This window comes from Hypanus sabinus, chromosome 5 (assembly GCF_030144855.1).
Source record: "Hypanus sabinus isolate sHypSab1 chromosome 5, sHypSab1.hap1, whole genome shotgun sequence".
Classification (NCBI taxonomy): domain Eukaryota; kingdom Metazoa; phylum Chordata; class Chondrichthyes; order Myliobatiformes; family Dasyatidae; genus Hypanus; species Hypanus sabinus.
In genome coordinates, this window is record NC_082710.1 from 158618006 (window position 1) to 158633464 (window position 15459).

General features: G+C 46.7%; 1 protein-coding gene across 9 annotated transcripts in view; it reads right to left on the reverse strand.

Annotated features, from left to right (window-relative positions):
- The window catches only part of syngap1a (synaptic Ras GTPase activating protein 1a), a 640363-nt gene that overhangs the window by 431461 nt on the left and 193443 nt on the right, over positions 1-15459 (reverse strand). For 8 of the 9 annotated variants that reach the window (XM_059970722.1, XM_059970723.1, XM_059970719.1 and 5 more), the window contains exon 4: positions 14500-14605. In XM_059970722.1, the coding sequence (XP_059826705.1) occupies positions 14500-14605 (106 nt within the window). Of the gene's footprint in view, positions 1-9059; positions 9206-14499; positions 14606-15459 lie in introns of those variants that run through there. The other variant, XM_059970726.1, reaches the window with a different exon arrangement.

The window sequence follows — 15459 nt, forward strand, 5'->3', positions numbered from 1 at the left end:
CTCTGTAATAAAGGGTGTGTGTGCACTGAGGTGGTTTTGGAGCCACAATCGATCTGTTGAAGGAGGGATGTATCTGTGGAGGAAAAGGAGTTGCTAACATTATCAATTTCTTTTCCCTCACAGATGCTCTTAGGAGTTATATACAAACCTCCTAACAGAAGCCAGGATGTGGGATATACAGTACCGATAAAAAGTATTCATCCCCCTTGAAAGTTTTCACATTTTATTGTTTCACAACATTGAATCACACTTGATTTAATTTGGCTTGTTTTGACACTGATCAACAGAAAAAGACACTTTCTTGTCAAAGCGAAAACAGATCTTTACAAAGTGATTTAAATTAATTACAAATATGAAACTCAAAATAATTGATTGCTTAACTATTAAATGTTTAATATGACACACCAAATCATCACTAGTGCAGCCAATTGGTTTTAGAAGACACACAATCAGTTAAATGGAGATCACTCAATTTGACTGTATATGTGCCCTCAAGGTACTTAAATTGATTGCAGTAAAAATACATTTGTATCTGGAACGTCCTATTGCTGGCATGTCAGTATCCCAGTAAAACTTCACCATGAAGAGAAAAGAGCACGCCAAGCAACTCCACAAAAATGTTACTGAAGAAGCACAGGCAGAGATGGATACAAGAAAATTTTCAAGTCACAGAATGTCCCTTGGAGAACAGTTAAGCCAATCATCAAGAAATGGAAGGAATATGGCACAGCTGTAAATCTGCCTGTCCTCAAAAACAGAAGAGGACTAGTGAGGGAGGCCACCAAGAGACTTATGACAACTCTGGAGGAGTTACAAGTTTTAGTGGCTGAGATGGGAGAGGCAGCCCAGGTGCTTCACCAGTCACAGCTTCGTAGGAGAAGACAAACCACTAGTGAAAAAACTCACATGAAATCTCGGCTAAAGTTTGCCAGATGGCAAGTAGGAGATTCTGAAGTCAGCTGGAAGAAAATTAAACCAAAATTGAGCTTTTTGATTATCAGGCTAAACACTATGTTTGGCATAACCCAAATGCTGCACATCATCAACAACACACCATGGTGTGGCTGCATCATGCTGTGGGGATGCTTCACTGCAGTAGGCCCTAAAAGGCTTATGAAGGTAGAGGGTAAAATGAATGCAGAAAAATACAGGGAAATCCTGCAGGAAAAACCTGATGCAATCTGCAAGAAAACTGTAACTTGGGAGAAGATTTGCTTTTCAATCAGACAATGACCACAAGGATAAAGCCAAATCTACACAGGAATGGCTTAAAACAACAAAGTTAATTTCCAGGAGTGGCCAAGTCAGAGTCAGACCTCAGTCCAACTGAGAATTTGTGGCAGGACTTGAAAAGGGCTGTTCACTCACTATCCCCATGCAATCTGACAAAGTTTGAGCAGTTTTGTAAAGAAGAATGGAGAAAAATTGCAGTGTCCAGATGTGCAAAGCTGATAGAGACCAATCCACACAGACTCAAGGCTGTGATTGCTGCTAAAGGTGCATTTACTAAATACTGACTTGAAGGGGTTGAAAAATTATGCAATTATTTTGTAATTTATCTTTGTAAATAATTTAGTTGACTTTGAGGAGATTTTTTTCCACTTTGATATGAATCTTTTTCTGTTGATCAGTATTAAAGAAAAAGCCAAGTTTAGGAGACGGGAGTTTTTTCAGACATATTAAGTAAAAGTAAGGTTAGAATAGGTATCAGACCACTGGAAAATGGTGCTGGATAGGTGGTAATGAGGGACAAAGAAATGGCAGATGAACTTAATAAGTACACGTTTGTATTTTGCATCAGTCTTCCCTGGGGAAGATATGTATACCAGAAATTCGAGAATATCATGGGGCAGAAAAGAGTGTAGTTGCTCTTACTAAGGAGAATCACTAGATTCTGTACCTGTTCTAGAAGATTGGAAAATTGCAAATGTCACTCCACTCTTTAAGAAGGGAGGGAGGCAGAAGTAAAGAAATTTTGGCTTGTTAGTCTGACTCCAGTGATTAGGAAGACGTTGGAGTCCATTATTTAGGATGAAGTTTCAGGGTAACTGGAGGCACATGATAAAGTAGGCCAAAGTCAGCATGGCTTTCTCAGGGAAAATCTTGCCTGACAAATCTGTTGAACTTCTTTATAGAAATAATAGGCAGGATAGACAAAGGCAAGTCAATGGATGTTATTTATTTGGATTTTCAGAAGGCCTTTTACAAGGTGCCGCACATGAGGCTGCTTTACAAGACAGGAGCTCGTGGTATTACAGGAAAGATACTAGCATGGATAGAAAACTGGGTGACACAGTAGCGTAGTGGTTAGCACAACGCGATGTGGGTTCAATTCCAACCACTGCCTGCAAGGAGCTTTTACGTTCTGTCTGTGATCTCATGGGTTTCCTCTGGTGCTCCGGTTTCCTCCCACAGTTCAAAGACATACCGGTTAGTAGGTTAATTGGTCATTGTACATTTTCCCATGATTAGGCCAGGATTAAATCAGGGGATTGCTAGGTGGCACGACTCAAAGGGCCATAAGGGCTTGCTCTGTGCTGTAGCTCAATAAATAAATAAAATGAACAAAGATTGGCTGACTGGAAGGAGGCAAAGATTGGGAATTAAGGGGCCTATTCTGGTTGGCTGCCAGTGATTAGTGGCATTCTGCAAGGGTTGGAATTGGGACCACTTCTTTTTGCCAGTGATTTGGATGATGGAATGGATGGCTTTGTGGCCAAGTTTGCAGACAATACAAAAATAGGTGGAGAGGCAGGTAATATTGAGGAAGCAGAGAGACTGCAGAAGCAGCCATTTAGGAGAATGGGCAAAGAAGTTGCAGATGGAATATAGTGTCAGGAAGTCTTTGGTCAAACACAGTGGTGAAAGGAATATAAGCATAAGTAATTTTCTAAATGAAGAGAAAATTCAAAAATCAGAGATGCAAAGGAGCTTGGGAGTCATTGTGTAAGATTCCCTAACTTGTAGGTTGAGTTGGTGGTAAGGAAAGCAAATGTAATGTTGGCATTCATTTTGAGAGGACTAAAATATAAGAACAAGCATGTAATGCTGAGGCTTTATAAGGCATTGGTCAGACTGCTTGGAGTATTGTGAGCAGTTTGGGCCCCCTATCGAAGAAAAGATGTGCTGATATTGGAGAGGGTCCCAGGAGGATCATGGGAATGATTCCAACTTATGAGGAGTGCTTGATGCCACTGTGTCTGTACTTACTGGAGTTTAGAAGAATGACAAGTCCACATTAAAACCTATCAAATATTGAAAGACCTAGATAGAATGGATGCAGAGAGGATGTTTCCTATAGTAGTGGGTGAGTCTAGAACAAGAGGGCACAACCTCAGAATAGAAGGACCTTTGTTTAGAAGAGAGATGAGGAGGAATTTCTTAAGTCAAAGGATGGTGACTCTTTGGAAATGATTGCCACCGACAGATGTCCTAATTTTGTTCTTGTGTCTTATGCTGTTTGAGCCGATATTTTCCTCCAGCGGGTTACTTGTTGCTTGAGATTCAAGCATCTGCAGTCTCTTGTGTCTCCTTCTGAGGGGGTTTTACTGGACTGATACCTGGAATGGGTCAGTGATCCTGTGAAAAAAGGTTGTCAAGTCCTGTATCTCCTGGAGTGAGAGAGAGCAGGTGAGAAAGGACTTGACCACAGTGGATTAAAGTCCTACTGGTTGGATGCAGACAGGATGTTTCCTCTAGGGGTAGAATCGACAATTAGGAGTCACTGGTTAAAAAAAACAAACTGTTGCCCATTAAAGACAGAGACAAGGAGGTTTTTTTTTTCCTCTTTAGAAGTGGTGAATCTCTTCTTCAAAGATGGTCTTTGAATATTAAGCCCCATCCACACCTAAACGAGCATGCATGCCAATATTATGCTCTAAATGATGATGAGTGGTGACTTGATAGAGGTGTATAAGTTTGTGAGAGGCACAGAGTGCAGAGCAGCATCTTTCTCCCAAAGCGGCAAGGTGGCCAGATGACATCTGTTTAAGGTGAGTGGGGAAAAGTTTAGAGGAGGTGTCAGAGATCATTTATTATTTAACACAGATAGTGTTAAGTGCCTGGAATGCATTGTCAGGGATGGCAGTAGAGACAAATACATGAGGCACATTTAAGGTACTCGTATATAGGCGCATGGATGTAGGAAAAATGGAGGCTGATTGGCTGTGAATATTCTATGGAGATGGCTGGATGATTGATAAGAGAGGGGAAGATGGGGCCAAGCACATAGCTAGTTCAATCAAGACATAATTGGAAGGGGAAGGGCAGGCTTGAGGGACAGAGTAGCCTACTCTAGCTCCAAATTCTATGCTGGCATACTGTCATGATCAATGTTTTTCTTGCATTATTTGTGAGCGAAAGCAGAGGATATATAAATGTAAGGGGCTGTAGAGAGAAAAGTGGACTCAGCCCACAAGCATATCCGTTCCCACAATCAGTAGTATCTACAAGAGACTGCCACAAGAAAGCCACATCCATCATTAAGAATCCCCACCATTCAGGCCATGATATCTTTTTGCAGCTACCATCGAGTAGGAGGTACAGAAGCCTGAAGTCCTACAACATGAGGTTCAGGAACAGCTACTTCTCTTCATCCATTTCATTCGTGAACCATTCGGTAATCACTACCTTCATATGTGAACACTATGACCACTTTGCACTTCAGCCTATCGATGCAGTTATAAAGAAAGCAAGACAATGTCTATTAGTTGAAGTCTGTCCGGAGCCTTATGGGCTCACCAGGCCAGTGCTTATGCCAGTTTCCATGGCGTGAAGCGACTGAGAGCACAAGACTCCCCCCTCCGATAGGATGCCAGTCGATCGTAAGGTTAACCTCCAGCATTTTGCCGGAACCCATTTTCAGCCAGGTGGACTGGAGCAGTGTGTGGTTAAGTGCCTTGCTCAAGGACACAACATGCTGCCTCGGTTGGGGCTTGAATTCAGGATTGCTAGTCCAATGCCTTAACCACTTGGCCAGCGCCATTTGAAGAGATTTGGTATGTCAACAAATACACCCAAAAACGTCTAGATGTACCGTGGAGAGCATTCTGACAGGCTGCATCACTGGCTGGTATGGGGGGGGGGGGGGGGGGGAGGCTACTGCACAGGACCGAAAGAAGCTGCAGAGGGTTATAAATTTAATTGGATCCATCTTGGCTATCAGCCTACAAAGTACCCAGGAGTGGTGTCTCAGAAGGGCAGCATCCATTATCAAGGACCTCCAGCACCCAGGACATGCCCGTTTGGAGGTAGAGGAGGTAAGGGGTGGGAGATGGAGGTAGAGGAACAATAATGCAGACTATTAACTAAATGGAAAGAAGGTTCAAACATCAGTGGGACTTGGGAATGTTCGTTCAAGACTCCCAGAAGGTTAATTTATAGGTTGAGTCAGTGGTAAAGAAGTCAAATGCAATGTTGGCATTTATTTCAAAGGGTGTAGAATTCAAAAGCGAGGAGAAAATGTTGAAACTTTATAAGACACTGTCAGGCCTGCACTTGGAGTATTGTCAACAGTTTTGGGCTCCATATCTCACAAAGGATGTGTTGACTTTGGAGAGAGTCCAGAGGAGGTTCATGAAGATGTTCCTAGGAATGAACGGGTTGACATTTGATGAGCGTTTGGCAGCCTTGGGCCTGTACTCACTGGAATTTAGGACAACGCTGGGGATTTCACTGAAACCTACCAAATGTTGAAAGGACTAGATACGGTGAGTATGCAGAGGATCTTTCTGTGTACCCAGAACTAATGGGCACAGCCTCAAAATTGAGAATTGATCCTTTGGAACAGAGGTAAGGAGGATTTTTTTGTCAGCCAGACAGCAGTGAATCTGTGGAAAGCTCTGTCACTGACTGCGGTGGAGGCCAAGTCCATGCGTATATTTAAGGTGTAAGTTGATAGCTTCCTGATTGGCCAGGGTGTCAAAGGATATGGTGAGAAGGCAGGTGTATCGGGTTGAGTGGGATCTGGGATCAGCCATGATGGAATGGCAGAGTAGACTTGATGGGCTGAATGGCCTAATTCTGCCACTATGCTGGCCGTGACAGCGTGAAGGCCAATCTTTCGGTGGAAGGACAGAAGGGAACTGTATTTTGCTATCCCTCAGCAATAGCACTCACTGGCTTATAATGAATGTTAGTCACTCACAGAGTGACAGGAACCAAATACAGTGAGGACACAGGAACCCTCACATAACAGGGTGTCAACAAGCATGTACAGTGAGGATGCAGGAACTACAGGCAGAGAAGAGCCAGGAACATTATGTGGAGTGGGGTTAGTAGTTGTACCTGTGAGTCAGGAATACCAAGCAGTGGGGAGCCAGGGAAAATGCATGATGAAGAATCAAATAACAAGCAGACAGGAACCACAGGCAATGAAACAGAGACACAGGAAGTGCATCTGGAACTACAAGCAAAGAGGCAAAAGGAACAGGCTGTGGGCCAGGAAGTATGGATGGGTGATTGATTTCTGATAAGCAGAGAGTGAGAATGTTAAATGTGACCATGCAGCAACATCAGTAAGATCATGGGGGTTGAGGTCACAGATCAGCTGTGTGAGGAGTTCGCTCAGGGGACCGAGCCACTGCATCCGCTCCTGAGGGGCAGGTTGCACTTGCAGGGAGAGAATGAAGGCCCACTGCATGGGCTGTCGCATTTCAGCTCGCAGGGGCGGGGGAACGCTCAGGGAGACGAGTCCGAACTGAGCCGGAGATCGGCCCCTGGGGCCATTCATTTATCAGAGATCCCATTATAGACAGTTTGACCTTGGTTGGGGAGAAGCGGGGAGTAGGGAGGGATTATCAGCTGCAGGTAACATTACATCTGCACTCACCCATCCTATAGCTCCCCTCAAGCTCCTTACCGAGCAGAGGAAGGGTTGATTCAGTGCCAACAATAACCATATAACAATCACAGCACGGAAACAGGCCATCTCGGCCCTCCTAGTCCGTGCCGAACTCTTAATCTCACCTAGTCCCACCTACCCGCACTCAGCCCATAACCCTCCACTCCCTTCCTGTCCATATACCTATCCAATTTTACCTTAAATGACACAACTGAACTGGCCTCTACTACTTCTACAGGAAGCTCATTCCACACAGCTATCACTCTTTGTGTAAAGAAATACCCCCTCGTGTTTCCCTTAAACTTCTGCCCCCAACTCTCAAATCATGTCCTCTCGTTTGAATCTCCCCTACTTTAAATGGAAACAGCCTATTCATGTCAACTCTATCTATCCCTCTCAAAATTTTAAATACCTCGATCAAATCCCCCCTCAACCTTCTACGCTCCAATGAATAGAGACCTAAAATAGAGATACTGTGCACTGTAGACTAATACATCACAGATGAAGTGGGGGGCATGTATTTAAAGAGGGGAAAGTTCAAAGGAGATGCACGGGATATTATTTTTACACAGAGAGTGGTGAGTGCTTGGAAGAGGCTGCCGGGGAGGTGGTGGAAGCACATATAATAGAGGTGTCTAAGAGGCTGTTAGACACGTGAATGTGCAGGGAGTGAACGGATGTGGACCACGGACAGACAGATGGGATTTGCTTAATTTTGTGTTGTGGTTGGTGTTTACATCATGGGTTGAAGGACCCATTCCTGTGTTGCATTATTCAGTACAGTTCTTTTCAGTCCCACCCACACACAAACACTCAAGCACACACACCACACACCCACGCACACAAGCACACAGTCCCACACTGACACTCCCTTGAATTCACACACACAATTTTGGAGGCAAAGGCATGTGGGTTGGTTAATTGGCTACTGTAAATTGTTCCTAGTGTGTAGGTGAAGGGCACGATTGATAGGAATTCAGGTAGCAAAAAATAGTATTCTGGTGTAAATCTGCAATAATTGGATGGTTGCTAGTCAGCATGGACTCAATGGGCCAAAGGGCCTCCTTGTCTATCCCGGAAGAGTTGATAGCAAACTCACATGCTGCCTTACACTGCACAGTCCATGTGCATAATAGACACACTCACACATGTACACACACAAACATGCATACACTCACAGATTCAGCCACACACACATACATGGACACTCACATTCACACACACACACACTCCATGTGCCCATAATACACACACTCATGTACTAGTTCCCTCCCCATACACAAGCACACATCACCATGCTTACACTCAAACACACCCACAGGCACTCCCCCACAAATTCCCACTGACCCACACATTTCCTCCTCTATTCCCCCCCCCCAAATCCACCTTCCTCAATCTTCTTCAACCATCTCCCCCCCCCCAAATCCACCTTCCTCAATCTTCTTCAACCATCTCCCCCCCCCCCATCCTCTTTTCTCTCTTGACTCCAAGGCACATCTTACAAGTGAGTTTTGATGGAGAGGAAGGTAGGGAGGGAGAGAGTGAGTGAGTTATGAGAGGGAGTGAGGATGTTGAATCAGAGATTAGCTGGGGGAGAGGGTGAGGGCATTGAGGAATAGTTGGGTGAGAGTAAGAGAGGGGAGTGAAAGAGTGAGGAGAGGGGAAGAAGGTGAGAGGAAAGGGCAATAGTTGGGGTAAGAAGGTAAGGGGAGAGGGGAATAGTTGGGGAGAAGATAAAGAGGGGAATAGTTGCGGGAAGTGGGGGAGAGTGTGGGATGGTGAACTGGGGAATGGATGAGGGAAGCTGGGCAGGGTGTGGGTTGCTGAGTTGGGGAATGAATGAGGGAACTGTGAAATAAGGTTGGGGGAATGGAGGAGCAGTAGTGGGGACGAGGACAGGTCTGGCGCGACGACGCCTTTGGGAATTCTAGACACTGAAACTGAACCATTTCCCTGATCATTTCGGGCGCCGGGAGACGTGAAGCGAACGTGGCTCGGTAATGTTAGAGATGGGAGCACCACCCAACAGCGGAACGACGAGGCGCGGGGACCTCAGGTTGGACCCAGTGGATCGACCTCCTTTGAACCTGGTGCCCCGCCGGAAAGTGGGAACACTATCTCCCCTCCCCACCCCACAACCCCGACATGCCCGGGGGGGGGGGGGGTGACCAAAAGTTGCCATGGCACCCACCTGCCGGAACATTTCACATGGCCTTACCTCAAGATTGGTCCAATCCTCGGACGATCCCGGGACACTCTCGCGGAGATGGGGAGCAGCGAAGGGGGAGGGGAGGCTGGGGTTGGGGGGGGGGGAGAGGTTGTATGAGTTGGGAACAGGAGGGAAGCGGGGCAGTTGGCGTCTTGGAACGACCCCTCCCTCCTCTCCGTCGTTCCCCGGAACGCCTCCCCGTCCCGCACCCCAAGTTCCCCCTCCCACCCCGCCCTTCTCTGCGGGAGGTTCAGTAAGGGCAGGAGGGCACGCCTTCTGTCAGCCACCGCCCTCCATTGGGGAGGGCCATCGAAGTCTTCAGCATCGCTCCTCTCGCTCGCCTTGCACCCCAACCTCCGTCCGCCTTCGGGTCAAAAGCAAGAGGCTCCTTCCTTAATCTCCCCGGGAAATCAGAAGGTTGATCCGGCGTTGTCACCGGGCGGGAAAAGCCATCCACTGCACCACCGGGTCCGTGCTTCGGGATGAGCTTGCAGGCAGCGAGGAGAAGCCAGCTTCCTCCGCCGGAATCCGGAGCGGAGAGAGAGAGGAGCAACAGTTCCCGGCCCTTCTCTGCTCACTCCCCGCGTCAAAACTGTAGGCCGGTTGCCATGGTTTCCAATCATTTCACAGAGAGAGGAGAGGAGGGAAGAAAAAAACAGGCTGGAACGATGCTTGCGTTTTAATTACAGATCAGGAGCAGCGTGTACAGAGCCTGGTGGGGACTGGAAGGGAATGCAGTCTGTGTGTGTGTATATGCTTCGGTATAAACTGCTTCAGAATAAAAGCACTGAGATGATGAGGGATGTGGTGATGAACACGTTCCTAAGGAGAGCTGTGGAGGCCAAAATTACTGGGTATATTTAAGGTAAAGTTTGACAGGTAAGGAGAGTGGGGGGGGGGACGGTGGTAAGAGTTCAAGGGGGAACGCGGTTAAAAAATCGACCCTGACAAATGGCGGGGCAACCACGATGGACTGAATGGCCTGATTCTGCTCCCAGTATCCTTTGGAGCGGTGTCTCATGGAAGGCTGTGGCCCGGGACTGAACCTGTTCGGAACGATGCGTGGGCAGGGCCGCGATCCCACTTGGTGACCCGTTCTCACACAGACACAATGGGCGAGAGCCGAGGCTCCTCGGACAGGGTGGGAGATTCGCCTCGCTCCCATAAGAACATAAAACTTAAGAGCAGAATTAGGCGATTCGGCCCATCGGGTCTTCACTGCCATTCCATCCTGATTGATTTATTATCCCTCTCAATTTCATTCTCCTGCCTTCTCCCTGTAATCTTTGACGCCATTACTAATCAAGAGTCTATCAATCTCCATTATAAATAATTCCCAATGACTTGGCCACCACAGCCGTCTGTGCATTTCACAGATTCACCACACTCAGGCTTCCAGTGGTTTACAATTGGCTCCAGGGAAGGAGGCCTGAGTAGGGTTCCCTGGACTCTTTTTGTGAGGGTAAGTCACACCCCTCACAAGAGGGGTGATAGAGGACGGTGAGGTGGGTGGGCCTGTACAAAGAGAGACGACCCTTTCTAGACTAACTGCCTGCCTAGGTACCAATAGAATCCAGTTGAGAAGGGTCCAGCTGCCATGTGGGAAGCAATGCAGGATGCTTGTTTACAACGACATCGCAAAGACCCTAAGGCCATGACCTGGGGATCACTGGAGGAAGACGGGCCACTCAGCCCCTCAAACCTATCCCACCATTCCTGAAGATCCTGTCTGCTGCCTGGAACGTTTCACATCCCTCCATCCTCACTCATCAAGGTTCTATTCACCCCCACCTTAAAGATATTTACAGACTCTGCATGTACCACCCTATGAGGAAGTTCTGTGCACCCCCTCAAGAGAAAATGTTTCACCTCTTCACTGTCTCAAAGGGACAATGACTTTTTAAACTTGAGGTCTGGTTCAAAGATTGTTAGGCGCCAATGGGATCAATGAAGACCTCTAATGCTTCAAAAGTCCGGCAGAAATGTGTGTTTAAAAAAATGAAAGAACGGATGAGGCTTGTAGAGTGGGGCAGCAGGTCTACAGCTCCGGAGACCCAGATTCAGTCCTCTGCTGGTGTCTGTGTGGAGTTTTGCATTCTCCCTGTGACCAAATGGTTTTTCACCCCCACCCCCATATTCTATTTTCCTCCCACATTGCAATGATATGCAAGTTGACAGGTTACCTGGTCACTGTAAATTGTCCTGACTTACCAGCTGAGTATTTCCAGCAGTCCCTGTTTTTTTACTGCATTGTACATTCATATTTAATTGAACATAGAATGAAGCAGGAGCAGGCCGTTCTGCTCACAATGTTACACTGAAATAATTATAGAATTTAAATGCCCAACTAAACTCATCCCTTCTGCCTGCACAATGCCCATCTCTCTCCATTGTCTGCACATTCACCTTCCTATCTAACACCTCCATCCTCCACCATCCCCAGCACAGCATTCAAGGCATTCACCTCTCTCTGTGTAAAAGATCAGTCCCATATATCTCCTTTAACTTGCCTCCCTCACTTTAAACACACGCTCTCTAGTGTTTGGCATTTTGGCTTTGGAAAAACGAGACTGCTGCACACCCTATCTAGGCCTCTCATCTTATTACCTTCTATCAGGTCTCCTGTCTGCCTCTGTTTAAGAGAAAACAACCCATGTTTATCCAACCTCTTCTTATAGTACATACCCTCTAATCTAGACAGCATCCTGGCAAACCACTCATGTACCCTCTCTAAAACCATTACATCCTTTATTTGAGGCAACCAGAACTGAATACAATACTCCAGCTGTAGCTGCAATATAACTTCCCAACTCTTGAATCAGTGCAAGTATGTCATACAGTACAACTTCTTTCCTATCCTATCAACCCGTGCAGCCACTTTCAGAGGTATTTCTGGAAACTCCAATGCATCGCACAAATTTCCCCTCAACCAAGTCATCTAGTCCTACTTTTTACCCGCTCTCCAAACTTAGACTAAAATGTAGGTCATCTAATTAGGAAGTTTGCCAGTGAGTCAAAGATTGATGAAGTTGGGGATAGTATTGATGGTTGTCAAGGGATACAGCAGGATACAGATCATCTCCTCATACCTCGCTTTGGACCATCAAGGGTGGAGATGGTCAGCATGACAGGACATTAGTTTAAGGTGAATGGAGGAAAGTAGCTGTCTGAGGTATTTTTTATGCACAGAGAGGTGGGTGCATGGAAGAGGCAGATATATTAGGGACGCAGAAGAGACTCAGGCAGGTGCAAGGATATTGTGGGTTAAAAGGTGGACTGAAGGGCCCATAATGAACTGTACTGTTCTATGCATTTCTTCTAATACTGCACTCGGTGTTCAAAATGTGGCCTCTTCTACAGTGGAGAAACTAAACATACATTGGGTGATAGTTATGTGGAAAACCTGCATTCAATCTACAGATTCCTGCCACTTTAATTCTCTATCATATTGGTCTGTGGCCCCCTGTTCTTCCACAGTGAGATCCAACACAAGCTGAAATACCCATCTTCCACATGAGCACTTTGCAATCTTCTGGTCTCAAGATTGAGTTCTATATCTTTAGGTAACTCAGTCTCAGTCTGTGTTAGTCGTCCATTTGTGATATTGGCTCATCTTGCTTGTTTTCCCTGTGGAAGTGGAGGAAGTCTCCAACCTGACCTATCAGATATATCTCCTGCTCTGTATTCCACAACTCCTGCATTTTTTGTCCATATTCTCACACTTGAACTGCTCCAATTCACACATTGACCATAGACCACTTCTCCCCTTGGTCTACCTGGTTTTACCCCATCAGACATACCTCTCAGCACTGCCTCTCCCCCCATTCTTTCATCCTTCCTGCAGTTTATTGGGCATCTTTTGTCTCCTTCCCAGTTCTGTCTCTCTACCCACAGATGCATCCTGACCTGCTGAGTATTTCCAACATTGTTTTTTGTTTTAGATAGTCATAACCTTTTTCCTCTGGCAAGGGTATCAAAACCAAGAGGGCACAGGCTTAAGGCAAGTGAGGGAAAGAGCTTTAAAGGAGAAATAGGGCATGATCTGTTGATGCATAACAATTTTTATGGATACACCACAGACTGCATCCTATCCAGGTGCATCAGAGCTTGGTCTTGTAACTATCTCCCCATGACTACAAGAAACTGCAGAGAGTTGTGGATGCAACTCAGCACATCAAGAACACCAACCTCGTCCCCATGGTCTCTTCTGTACTTCTCAGTAAGGCAGCTAGACTTCTCCCACCCTGGGCTTTCTCTACTCTCCCCCCTCCTATCAGGAGAAGCCTGAAAGCATGTACCACCAGGGTCAAGGACAGCTTCTACCCCGTGCTTAAAAGTCTATTACATCTTTCCCTAGTGTGATAAGATGGACTATCGATCTCACAATCTTCCTCTTGATCCTGCACTGAAATTTCTCTGTAGCTGTTACTCTGCGTTGTTACTGTTTTACCTTGTTCTAGTTCAATGTACTGTGTAATGATTTGATCTCCATGAACAGTATGTAAGGCAAACTTTTCATTTTATCTCAGTGCATGTAGCAAAAATCAACCAAAACTAAAAAGCCAACACCAAACAGACAATTAATCTCATTGCAACCCAAGTGAGCAGAAACCCTCAGCAGAGAATGCAGCCCAAAAAAGGACCATTCTCCTGATAACTCAGGAGGATGGAGAGAGTCACAGCGGGTTAAATCCTGCTTCCCAATTCCAAGTCTGCTCGCATCCACACTGATAATTCCACTACAAATCTCCTGGGAGTATGGAGTCCAATTCCAAGATCACTCTCACACTGCTGTTCGTGAGGTCCCGTCCAAACAGCAGTGGTGGGGCCAAGAGCAACAGGCACATGCACACGCAGAGAGGCAAGGCTGAAAGTCATCGGTGTTCCCCTCAGGCAGAGGTGTGTTGGGGGATATAGTATTAACCATGCTGTATCCATGCCAGAATGTGGGTATGAAACACAGTCACCTGATAACTGTTTCACCAACAGACCACAATCAATGAGACCAGACTGAGAAGGTGAGTGGGAACGGGAATCAGGGATATAGATTCCAGTCTCCCCTCACTGGCCACATGTGGGCACTGCTCTTCCATCTAGGAGGGGGCTCAGCCCCCATATCCCTGTATAGAGGAGGGAGGTCCATTGGACACATCAAAAGTCCCAACTGAGGACCAACCTCGAGCGCATATCCAACAGCTGCATCATCACCACCAACTAGAGGAGAGTGGAGGATGAGGGGATATCAGGAAGGAGGGGACAAGTTATGTGAGAGGAGAGGGTGGGAGAGGGAGTAGCTGCAAAGGGGAGGGCAGGGTGGAGGAGACACTGGACAGATGGGAGGGGGCAGAGTGGATACTGGGGGGAAGGAGGGGATAGTGAAGGAAGGGAAGAGGGAGAAGGTGGGAATACTGGAGAGAGTGGACAGATATAGATACTACCATGCTCCTACCGTGGTCAGCGTGTCTCCCTTCCACTGGGACACTGACAGTTCGCCGAAGCAGTTTGGTCCTCGAGGAAGGCTCGTGCCTTCGTTCCCGAAGCAACAAGGGGTGGACCTGTGAATCAAATGCAGTGTCAGCACCCGCACTGTGGGCTCAAGCTGCACAAGGCCTGAAATGGGATGAGACAGGGCCTTAGACAGAGGAGTGAATTTCCCACTACACTATCCCATCACTCACTCCTGACTCCATTCTCCACAACCTTCCAGGGCAGGGAATTCCAGAGAGTCACCATCCCCTGGAAGAAGGTCTTACACACCTCAGGTTTTAAGTGACTGCTGCTGTAACTGCATCCAATTGTTTGTGAAACTCCCACTAAAGAAAACCATTGAGTCAAGCTCCCTCAGGATCGTAAGATGCTAGTGGGACTGGAGATACTGGATCAGCAACCACAAATTGCTGAAGGAACTCAGCAGGCCAGGTAGCACCTATGAACATTTGCTATTTCGGGCCAAGACCATCAGTTCTTAAGAAGGATCTTGACTCAAGACATTGACTGTTTATTTCCCACCAATAGATCTTGCCTGACCTGCTGAGTTCCTCCAGCATTTTGTGTGTGCTGAATCCTCAGCTCCTAAGTGTTTAAATTCCTAATTCAGCTGAACACCAAACAACATAAATTGTACTGACCAACAATCCCCCATTTCCACAAATCCCATTTTATTCTCCCCACATTGCCATCGGCTGCCTCCCAGATTCTACCCTCACCCACACATGAGGACTGATTTTTCAGCCCACAGTTAGTGGGTTAGCTGTGTGTCTCTGGAGTGTGGGAGGAAATCAGAGTAACTGGGGGTGGGGGGGTGCACACAGTTGCTGGGAGAAGGTGTAAACTCAACATCCAGAAAGGACCAGAGGTCAGGATCAGACATGGCTCTCTGGAGTTGTGGGGTGCCCAGTGTGATAGAGCA